Consider the following 12,206-nt stretch of genomic DNA (forward strand, 5'->3'; position numbering starts at 1 on the left):
ACTTTTCTTCTGTCATTTAATGGTCGGGCATTGTACAGCTACAAGCATTTCACCCCCATGTCATACTGTGTATGGTTGTGTGTGTGTGACAAATAAAATTTGAATTTGAATTTGATGATGGAAAGAGAAATACTTTTGTTATCCCATACTTTCTTTTAATTCTTTTGGTACAGCAGTTGCAATGAATAATAATATTACTGATTATGATAGTATGCAGGAGATGATTCTGTGCCTGACAGATACTTTAAATTATTTAGGTTGATCGCAAGTGATATGAAAGATTTCCTTTATCTGTCCTTGTGCCATCAGAGCTGAATCAGCCTGTTAGAGAAAGTGATCTGCTGTCTTTGGAAGCCCGTTTCCGCCACAAAAAAAAGTATCCATAACTCGAAGTTTTGGTAACTCAAAGTTTTGCGTTATCTTTCTTGAAATTTCAAGCTACTCTCTTGAAATTTCGACTTATTAACTCGAAATTTTGAGATAAGTAGCTCAAAATTTTGACTCACTTTTCTCAAAATGTGGCCGAGCTAACTTCAAATTTTGAGTTAATAAGTCAAAATTTCGAGAAAATAAGTGGAAATTTTGAGAAAATAACTCAAAGATTTGAGAAAGATAACTCAAAATTTCAAGTTATCGATACTTATTTTTCTTCCTTTTTTAGTGGTGGAAATGGGCTTCCATAAAAAATTGCAGAGCGGTTTAATCAGTTTGCTGGTATCAGCTCCAATGCTGCTCCCGCAGCAGACTACACCAAAGTACACTGCACTCACAATACCTAAAAAGCAGATTTCATCTGATCTCTGTTTTGATTTGTTCTTCTTTTTTTTGTATTATCATTAGGCATAGCAGAAAATATTAACACACACACACACACACACACACACACACACACACACACACACACACACACACACACACACACACACACACACACACACACACAGACAATATAAAACTGTATATTGTGGGGGAAAAAACTCTAGATGAATGTAACTTTGGAGAAGATTGTAAATGTGTTAAGGATACAGGCTGGTTAATTAGCAAGTCAACTAATGGTTAGGCTCTGCTAGAACTTTGCCTGAGCATTCTCACGCCGGTACAGTAGACGGCAACATGCACCTTTGACTTCGGTTTGGACCGCGCCGCCTGAGGAAGAAGAAAAAAAGGCGCCGAAGAAGGCCACTTTCCCACTTTCGCGTTTCAGACCACACTCCATACCAGTTGGTGGCGGTAATGCACCATTCAGTTGTTTGTCAACTGGCAATAAAAATTTAAAAGGAGGAAGAAGAAGGCCATTTTCCCCTGAAACAGTGCCGTGAGAGCGACGTACCCGAGCTTTATTGTTCTCATTATCTCCACTGCTCTCGATATTTTAACGAGAGTCTTTGGTTGCCTTTTGTGTAAGTTCTGACGTTGGTTATGTGACAGTATGGTGGTAATATTAAAAAACGAAAACGTCGTCATTGCTGCTGGCCGGGTTCGGGCGATAAACGAGCTAACGCTAAAGCTACAGGCCTAGCTGGGTACAAAGACGAGTGCAGCTCAGCTCGACATTTTGTTCTTGGTTTCAGCGGCAGAGGCGTTTGAAGTGCCAGAAACAACCTGGGGAACAATCCACGTTAGCTAATCTCAGCTGGCATACAAGGTTACGATGTGTGCAGGTTGCGTGTATTTTACGTGTATATTTTGTCAACGATGCGGCTAACGGGGGCATGTCCGATTCAGTATTGGCGACGTGGTTGTTATGTACTTGGAGCACTGAGCTTTTGATTAGGTGCACGTTGGAGACACATTTAAGTCATTTAGCAAGTTATTGTACATGTTGGGGGTTTCTCTCTACGTGGATGGCCAACCTGGAACAGTTAAGGCTCTGTCGTTGGTCGTGCCCCCCTCCCGTGATGCATGGGTGGTGATTTCTGGTTGACAGCAACTGTCAGTTTGCAAAGATTCTGAGATCTCCCTGCCGTGCATGAAGGCGACTCATCAAGATACCATGTTAGTTCGTTTTCTCATTGATATTGGTGGTAAAAGGTCCTGTAATTTTCACTTTGGGTTAATGATCTTGAACTGAGCAGTGACTTCAGCGTGCTCCTGCATAAGGACCATACAGGGAGTGCAGAATTATTAGGCAAATGAGTATTTTGTCCACATCATCCTCTTAATGCATGTTGTCTTACTCCAAGCTGTATAGGCTCGAAAAACTACTACCAATTAAGCATATTAGGTGATGTGCATCTCTGTAATGAGAAGGGGTGTGGTCTAATGACATCAACACCCTATATCAGGTGTGCATAATTATTAGGCAACGTCCTAGTGACGGACGGTTGACAGCCAGGAGATGGCAGTAATGCAACAGTTTTGGATGCAAGCTGCCGTTAAACTTGACTGAAGAAGAAGTAGGCAACGTCCTTTCCTTTGGCAAAATGGGTCAACAGAAGGACTTGACAGGCTCAGAAAAGTCAAAAATAGTGAGATATCTTGCAGAGGGATGCAGCAGTCTCAAAATTGCAAAGCTTCTGAAGCGTGATCATCGAACAATCACGCGTTTCATTCAAAATAGTCAACAGGGTCGCAAGAAGCGTGTGGAAAAACCAAGGCGCAAAATAACTGCCCATGAACTGAGAAAAGTCAAGCGTGCAGCTGCCAAGATGCCACTTGCCACCAGTTTGGCCATATTTCAGAGCTGCAACATCACTGGAGTGCCCAAAAGCACAAGGTGTGCAATACTCAGAGACATGGCCAAGGTAAGAAAGGCTGAAAGACGACCACCACTGAACAAGACACACAAGCTGAAACGTCAAGACTGGGCCAAGAAATATCTTGAGACTGATTTTTCTAAGGTTTTATGGACTGATGTAATGAGAGTGAGTCTTGATGGGCCAGATGGATGGGCCCATGGCTGGACTGGTAAAGGGCAGAGAGCTCCAGTCCGACTCAGACGCCAGCAAGGTGGAGGTGGAGTACTGGTTTGGGCTGGTATCATCAAAGATGAGCTTGTGGGGCCTTTTCGGGTTGAGGATGGAGTCAAGCTCAACTCCCAGTCCTACTGCCAGTTTCTGGAAGACACCTTCTTCGAGCAGTGGTACAGGAAGAAGTCTGCATCCTTCAAGAAAAACATGATTTTCATGCAGGACAATGCTCCATCACACGCGTCCAAGTACTCCACAGCGTGGCTGGCAAGAAAGGGTATAAAAGAAGAAAAACTAATGACATGGCCTCCTTGTTCACCTGATCTGAACCCCATTGAGAACCTGTGGTCCATCATCAAATGTGAGATTTACAAGGAGGGAAAACAGTACACCTCTCTGAACAGTGTCTGGGAGGCTGTGGTTGCTGCTGCACGCAATGTTGATGGTGAACAGATCAAAACACTGACAGAATCCATGGATGGCAGGCTTTTGAGTGTCCTTGCAAAGAAAGGTGGCTATATTGGTCACTGATTTGTTTTTGTTTTGTTTTTGAATGTCAGAAATGTATATTTGTGAATGTGGAGATGTTATATTGGTTTCACTGGTAAAAATAATTGAAATGGGTATATATTTGTTTTTTGTTAAGTTGCCTAATAATTATGCACAGTAATAGTCACCTGCAGACACAGATATCCCCCTAAAATAGCTAAAACTAAAAACAAACTAAAAACTACTTCCAAGAACATTCAGCTTTGATATTAATGAGTTTTTTTGGTTCATTGAGAACATGGTTGTTGTTCAATAATAAAATTATTCCTCAAAAATACAACTTGCCTAATAATTCTGCACTCCCTGTATGAGCGACTGGCTCAAAGTCTTACTTATTTCCTTTACCTGATACAGCCATTGCTGCTATAAACTGCACGTTTTGGAATCATTGGGAGAAGCTGGATCAAGGCGGCAATGTAGTGAAGAAACCTTGAAGAAGAACAACATCCTGATTTCTTTGAGGTCTTTTTCTTTCCTGCTTTGCTTCATCAGAAACAACAGTCTAGCTCGACCTGTCCGACCAGCTTGAAAGCAGGAAATCTGAACTGGTAACACAAAAAAAGGAGTGAACAAAGGAGTGTGAATTTTCACCATCTAATTAGGTTTGCTTATAAGAAGATCCAAATTCATTTAATTATGAATTGAGGTGGACTTTGTGGTGGCTGAAGCATAAAACATTTTTTTAACTAGCTTTTTATGAGCAGTCAGTTATTAACTTCTGAAACATTGGAGTGTTTTGCACAGCTTTGAAGCTAAAATGTACATAATTGATACATTTGGGTATTGTAAGTAACGTCAAGTAAGGACTTCTTTGCCCAAAACAAATGAAAATGCTGCTTTGAGCTATGACCACACTGGTATACTCCTAGCTCTAAAGCAATACTGAAGGGTTTCACGTGGTGTAAATGTGCAGCTTAATTAGGGCTGCTCGATTATGGCAAAAATGATAATCACGATTATTTTTTATTAATTGAGATCTCGATTATTTGACGATATTTATTTAACAATAACAATGTATTGAATAATGACTTTAAAGATTGTCATAAAATAGTGTGCAAATACGGATAACTGTGCAAATGTTTGCAATATAAAAAACAAATGAAAAATGTAAACATCTGTTCACTGAACTTTGCAGTGTTGCTCTGTGGTGCAGCTACGACACTGTAGCAAAGTTTACACACTATGTCTACTTGATCCACGTCTGACTCCGCGAACCCATAATGTTTCCACACCACTGAAGTTTTTTTTTTACCTCTCTTTTAAACCAACAGCAGTCACTCTCCTCTCCAAATAACTTCTGCTTAGCTTTCCGAGCTTCCCTCGGGTCCTCTTAATCAGCGGTCCCCAACCCCCGGGCCTCGGACCGGTACCGGTCCGTTAGTCGTTTGGTACCGAGCCGCGAGAGTTGAGGCTCAGGTGTGAAATGTATAGTTTTCAGGGTTTTTATCGGTTTTCAGCGTTATTTTGTTATCGTTTTTATCGTTTACTCAGTTTTCCTTGGTCTTTTCACGTGTGTTATGAATAAATGTTCTTTTTTTCGGTACCGGTACTAGTTTTATTTTGTTGTATTTATCCGCGACACCTTAAAGGCCGGTCCATGAAAATATTGTCGGGCATAAACCGGTCCGTGGCGCAAAAAAGGTTGGGAACCGCTGCTCTCAGTGTTGCCAACTCCTCAGTAAGTAAAATCGCTATTGGTTGTCCTAAAAGTCGCTAGAAGTCGCCAAATGACGTCATCGCTTAATTTGTAGAATTGGTCATGCTAATGTAATTGTAACCTACGTTGTTGGAGAGAGAAATAACATCGTGGAAGAGACATAAAGTGAGTAAAAAACGTCCTAAATGCAGTTAGAATTTATTTAGAACTACAAATTAAATTTCTTTTAACAATTATTGTTTTTAATGTCACAGTTCCAACCCTGCTCCTTTATCCGGGCCTGGACTGGCAAAAGTGACCCGAAATTGGCGCTCTGGTGGAGTTACTTTGTGTGTGAGAGTGTTTGTTTATAAGTAGTTTTAAACTTTGTGATCCACAAAACTATGGAACGCCAGGACTGCCATAATGAATTAATTAAATACACCATTAAATAATTAATTAAATGTGGCAATAATTAATTAAAATTGGAATTAATTAATTAAATAAATAGTTATGACACATGTAATTAATTAATTATTGACACATTTAATTAATTATTTATGTATTTCACATTTTAATTAATTATTGACACATGTAATTAATTAATTATTGACACATTTAATTAATTATTTATGTATTTCACATTTTAATTAATTATTGACACATTTCATTAATTATTGACACATTTAATTAATTATTTAATGATATATTTATTTATTTCATTTTGGCAGTCCTGACGCCTGGCTCTCGTCATGAAATAATTTTATCTGTCAGCCTCACCCATCAAACTCAGGGGGCGGGGTTAACGCTGCCCATGCAGCTTCTCTAACATTTGATTGGTTGCCGTGCAAAGTAAGTCAAAACAGGTCGATCCTAGAAAATCGATTGCTTGTGTAGACTTGGGGCAGCCAGTTATCCCAGAATGCAGATCAAATCACAAGCAGCAATGGTGGTGGTGTAGTTTTAAAATACCCCGTTTTTCTGTCACCAGCTACACTTTTAACAGTGTTTTAGCCGCGAATGTCGCGACGTATGTCTGGTCAGGTTGTCAACATAGAACATGTTTGCAAAAGTGCTCAGATGTTTTCAGAGATTTCACTAGCTCTGCTAACAGTTAGCATGCAGAGTGCACCGAGGGGGTTACGTTAACCGGTTTGTTTACATATTCCACTCTCCGTGTTCCACATGTTGCATTCGCAGATTCTCATTTTCACCGAACGATCGTCTCTTTCCGCCTGGTCTTGTGTCTCTGTGCTTCTGTAACATAAAGAACGAGCTGACATTTTTCTCACGAAACCAGCGATCAGCTCAACAGACCCTCAGTTTACCTGCATGCATCCTCCTCCTCATCTGTCAGCTGTTTAACACCTGCTGCTAATTCAAGAAACACGCCTAGTTACTTGGTGATAGTCACAGTTTAACTGGGCAGCCGGTGCTCGATATAATGCAATGTCAGCGCATTTTTCTGCACAAGATAAGTAAATATAGTATTTTCCCCGAGCGCAGAGCTGCTGGAGCTCGTTTCCTTACAGAGCACTTTATAGGCGAACAGCTTTATCAGCGGCTGATGTCCAATCACCGGCACACAGCTTTCAAACCTCAGCTGAGTTTTAGCTCTCAGTGGTTAAACGCTGGACTTCATTCACTCAGGTTCTGTCTGTCGGGTCACGTTTACTTCGCTGTTTTATTTACAACTGAGCAAATCGGTTTGGCTGAGGTTAAAGTTACGTTTCATAACTGCATAGTTTCACAGACGTTTAATGGTTCACTGGCACATGTGTTAGACTGAACTATCATCTAAATATCATCTGTTTTTTAATAGTTATTCAACTGTATTCTAAGCACCAGCTGTCTGTTAGAATGTGATTTTTTCTCTCTCTCTGTTGGCAGAGGTATAAAAATGCGCAGGAAAATCTGACATGCATGGCGAACTTCACCGACGATATTTAGGGAGGAATAAACACACATCAAACATAAATGAACCATTTGTCTGTCTCCATAATTGAGAGAATTTTCTCTTCTTATGTCAACACTCTCTCTCTTTTTTTTTTCTTTTTTTTTGCTTTTTCGGTCATGTTATGTTTACCTGTCAAAGGCTTGTTACAAACTATGAAACACATTGTGCAGACTTCTGGATGTTAGAAGAAAACTAATACTGCTCATGAATGAGACTAGAGGCAGGAAGGTGTCCTTTAAAACTAAACATGTTAATAGGACCTCCCTGTTTATATCATAGTTTATGATATAGCACGTGTATTTCAGTAATAGCCTGCTGAGGCCACTATACGTGCTGGCCTCATATCAAATGTGAAGGCAGACTGAGTCTATGTTTGACGTTTTTTATATCTAATCTTCCTTTTCAAACATTTAAACAGCAGCGAGTCTGCAGCTGAGGGAATACAAATTCAAATTGTCGGAACAGGTTTGCTCGTTTCTTGGATTCATTTGGTGATTTATTAAATCAAAGCTCAGTTCTGTTAGCTTCCACATGCCGGTTGTTGTGTGCTAGAAACAATGGCCACCAGGCCAAAGCAATGGTTTTGACTCGATCAGCGTTAACCCCGCCCCCTGAGTTTGATGGGTGAGGCTGACAGATAAAATTATTTCATGATGAGAGCCAGGCGTCAGGACTGCCAAAATGAAATAAATAAATATATCATTAAATAATTAATTAAATGTGTCAATAATTAATGAAATGTGTCAATAATTAATTAAAATGTGAAATACATAAATAATTAATTAAATGTGTCAATAATTAATTAATTAAATGTGTCAATAATTAATTAAAATGTGAAATACATAAATAATTAATTAAATGTGTCAATAATTAATTAATTACATGTGTCATAACTATTTATTTAATTAATTAATTCCAATTTTAATTAATTATTGCCACATTTAATTAATTATTTAATGGTGTATTTAATTAATTCATTATGGCAGTCCTGGCGTTCCATAGAAAACAGCATAACAGTAAAAGAAGAATTGACTGCGTTACATTCAGTGCGGGAGCAGCGGCTTCACTCATGCGCGATTCATTTGTCCTTTGGACGCATGGGTGTGAACATCTCCTGCCCTGATAACAGCGGGGGAGGACTATCCTCCGCCTGGGAGAGCTTTGGCACGGGTGAGGTGCCCACGGCAGCACCCGCTGCTTGTTGAGAGTAAGAGCGATGCGCGTTTTCACGTCAAAAAGTCGTCATAAATAAGTCTCCAATAATACCAGAAAAGTCGCCAGATTTGTCGCTAGTCGCTTTTTAGAAAAAAAGTCGCTAAGGGGGTCTGAAAACTCGCTAAATATAGCGACAAAGTCGCTAAATTGGCAACACTGGCTGCTCTTAATTGTTGTGACACGTGTTAGAAATGCAGAGAGGTGCGCTGGATTCGCCACACGGAGCAGCGCGAGAGTAAAGCACGAGGGAGGGGCTAATAATCGGCTCAGTCATTTTTAATGATCGTTGAAAGCCCAGATCGTAATCTGATTAAAATTCGATTAATTGAGCAGCCCTAAGCTTAATGTTCTTGTGAAGTCTGAGACTGATTTGGAGCAGCGTTTGATCATGTCTGGAACAGATGGAGCAAAGGTTAACGGTTGGAGATGTTATTTGCTGTTAAGCGTGATCTTGTCATTTTTTTCTGTAAGATGACAGTGCCAGATGAAGAACTACTCCCTACCCCCCCACCAAGCGCAGATTTCACAGCTGGATTTATGACTGGTCATCGAGGCTGTTCTGCAGTTGATCACTTGGCTAAATAAGTGGACATTATTTATAAACTTGAAAGTGGACTCACTATATTGAGGATTTTTCTTCTTTGGGAGGTGGTTTCATTTTCAGCTTGGCATCTTTCAGAACTAATCTTGCTCGGTTATTGAAACCAGTATGGTTTTATTTTTATTTTTTCCCCCCTCATTTGCTGGTGAACACTGTGCCACCGATGTTTTTTGTTTGTTTGTTTGGGTTTTTGGTGAAGTCAATTTGGTGGGAACTTGAGTCAAATATTTTAAATAGTGAGCAGAATTTTAGTTTTAATATGGTCTGTGTTTTAGTTCCTTAATTTTGCTGCAATTTCAACGTAAAGGCCTTTAGTTTTGTGCTTTGAAGCTTGGCTCTTTAGAATGTGAGGTGGATTTGTGATTAACCTCTGCAGTTCTTATTAGGCAGTCTTGTGTGTGTGTGTTTTTTTTTTTAAATTGACCGTTTTGGGTATTGGTGTAAATGGTGTATCTGCCCCTGAGAGTGCATTGCTTTTCAGATTCCATGGTGGTACAGTGAAATGCCGGGAAATTGGCACAGAGCTACAGATGCTCTGTTGGCAATAATATTATTCTATATCCTTCTGTCTACAGGTGCTGTTGTTTGTGCTTCAGCATGGCGGTCGTCATCCGTTTACAGGGCCTGAGAGTCACAGCGGGTTCTGAGGATATTCGCAGGTTCTTCACTGGCCTCAAAATTCCTGATGGAGGGGTGCATATAATTGGTGGGGAGCGAGACGAGGCTTTCATTATCTTTGCTTCAGATGAAGATGCAAGAAGAGCCATGATACGTTCAGGTGGTGTCATTAGAGGCTCACCTGTTACATTCCTGTTAAGTAGTAAAGCAGAGTTTCAGAATATGCTCGAAAGAACAACAAAAATTGTGGAGAGGGATCAGAAAAGGCGGCTTGAAGATGACATTGGACATCCTCGCAGATCTATGGAGCCAGAGATGGGCAGGAGATCAGCCAGCAGATCGGGTGACAGTCCTCCACCCCTGCTCCAGAGGGCCCCAAACACAGATGATGTGTTTTTGTTTCTAAAAGGTCTGCCTTTCTCTGTCACTGAAAAGGAAATTTGTGACTTTTTTTGGTGGTTTAGTTGTTGATGAAGTTGTTTTAGTAAAAAATCGCCAAGGATTAAACAATGGAACAGGTTTTGTCAAATTTGCAACAAGAGAGGATGCAATGGAAGGGTTGAAGAGAGATCGGGAATACATTGGCGCAAGGTATATTGAGATCTCCACGACAACATTGAATGATTGGCATCGGGTTACTGGTAGAATGCCAACAGCTGTAATAGGTGGCAGTTTCCAAAGGGGGAGATCACCCATTCCCGATCAGAGGGATCCACAGCACCGTGTAAGGTCACGATCACCTGTGGCTCAGAGGCACATTGCTCCTTCAGAAGGGGAGTACTGTGTTTTGTTGGAAAATCTGTCATTTGCAGCGGAAAAAGAACATATAAAACGTCTTTTTCATAATGCGAAACTTGGGGATGACCAGATCCTGCACTTGATTGACTCTGACGGGAAACAAAAAAGATCTGCACTGGTGCTGTTCAAGAGTTTGCGTGACTATTGTGAAGCTTTAGCTCATGAAAAAAGACAGTTTTTCAATCGACTAGTGCATACCCGTCCAGTTTCGAGGGAGAACATGATTGCCCTTCTGAAACCTCAAGGTACCACTGTCCGGCCTTCTGGAAACTCTGAAAGGTTTCGGGAGGGGCCTGCATCTTACTCCAGTGATCCTTATGACTCAGAGAAGATATGTGTGTTTGTGCGAAACCTGCCATTCGATGTACGAAAAGTTGAGATCATCGACTTCTTCCTTGGGTTTAATATCACAGAGGACAATGTGTGTGTGCTGCAGGACCGAGAAGGTGCTGGGGTTGGACAAGCTATGGTGGTCTTTGGATCTGAGACGGAGGCTATGAGGGCACTCATTCTCGATGGACGACGGTTTCTTGGGTCAAAAGTCATACTAAAATGCATTACACGTTCTGAGATGCAGGAGTTGGGTGTTGATCCACCAGTGGTGCAAGAGCCACTGCTGAGAGGGGAGCAGTACTCGGGCAAGAGCAGCGAAGCATCTTATCTCACTGGTGACACTTCATATCCTGACTTCAGGGTTCCTCGTGATGGGGGTATACCAGTAACTAATGCACAGGATAGCATCCATGGAAGTATTGATTATGAGTCTCGTGCAGCGCGGTCTCGTTCTCCAGAAGACCGGGGCAATGGAGTTCGTGGCAGTTTTCGCTCCCCTGTGGAGCCTTTTGACGCTCCCACCTGTGTTCAGTTACTCAACCTACCTTTCCAAATCAGAAGTGAAGAAATCTACGATTTTTGTTACGGGTATCGTATAATACCTGGATCTGTGTCACTGCAGTATGACCAGAGTGGAAAACCTAAAGGCTCTGCTACTTTGGTATTTGAGTCTCGTCGAGAGGCTTTAACGGCAGTTGAAGAACTAGGTGGGAGACCAATAGGGCAGAGAAAAATAAAGCTACTCCTTGTGTGAAAGTAAAATTGCTTTTCATTGCACTTAAAATTCCAGGTGTAATTGGAAATGTAAACAATGTTGATTTGAAAAACCACTGCCTTGTTGTTGTTTTTTTCATTTTTTTTCGTTTTTTTTAATTTTATGTAGGGTGGGGAAAAGGAGGGTGTTGGGGGCTGTTGATATGGGGTGGCTTTATGATTCTAACTATAAAGTTAGCTTGCATGTATTTAATTTAGCCTTGTTTTATCTGCTAAAAGCAATACTCTATTTCAATTTTTGATTGAACTTGTTATAGTGTGTATTCCATTTCATCTTACTGTCTTTTTGTCATTTTAAAATAAAAATGGATGCTTTTGAATTGTTAACATTAAATTAGGATCTGCAGGATACAGATAAATAATAAATAAAAAATATTTCGAGTTCAGTGATGTATTTTTTTTTTCTCCCCTCAAAGACCTGTTATGATATTCTGCATTTTATTGATTTTATTTTTTTGTAGGCAGCCTTCAAAGAACAAAACCTTAAATACGACCACCGTTTAAATGGTCACTACTCATCTGTAGTGGTGAATATGGTGTACTGACAGGTTTGAAATAATAACTATAGAGGCCTGTCTAAAACTATTGCTTGCTCCGCTACTGCTGCGCCCTAGCTTCAGCATGAGTGAATGGTGGTACGAACGAGCCAGAATGCGCTCACATAGTTAGCGAAGAGTTGTGGGAGAGCTCTAAAACACAAATGATAGCGAATGCAGCGCCTCGGGAAGTGTTTAAAATGACAAGACTAACAGTCTGATCCCCCAACGAAGTCTTTTGAGCATGTGTTTTAGCCAATTTCTATTTGTATCAGCCACT

The 12,206-nt window shown here is 40.6% G+C and overlaps 1 protein-coding gene across 1 annotated transcript; it reads left to right on the forward strand.

The window, feature by feature from the left end:
* The first annotated feature begins 1,238 nt into the window (after nt 1-1,238).
* On the forward strand, nt 1,239-11,749 carry LOC308405223 (RNA-binding protein 12B-like). The gene is given in 3 exon segments (XM_080895699.1): nt 1,239-1,400; nt 9,443-9,932; nt 9,934-11,749. Coding segments are annotated over 2 exon segments (1,905 nt in total). The 5' UTR covers nt 1,239-1,400; nt 9,443-9,464; the 3' UTR covers nt 11,371-11,749.
* The last annotated feature ends 457 nt before the right edge of the window (nt 11,750-12,206 follow it).

Source organism: Rhamphochromis sp. 'chilingali', assembly GCF_963969265.1.
Source record: "Rhamphochromis sp. 'chilingali' genome assembly, chromosome: 11".
NCBI classification, from domain to species: Eukaryota; Metazoa; Chordata; class Actinopteri; order Cichliformes; family Cichlidae; genus Rhamphochromis; species Rhamphochromis sp. 'chilingali'.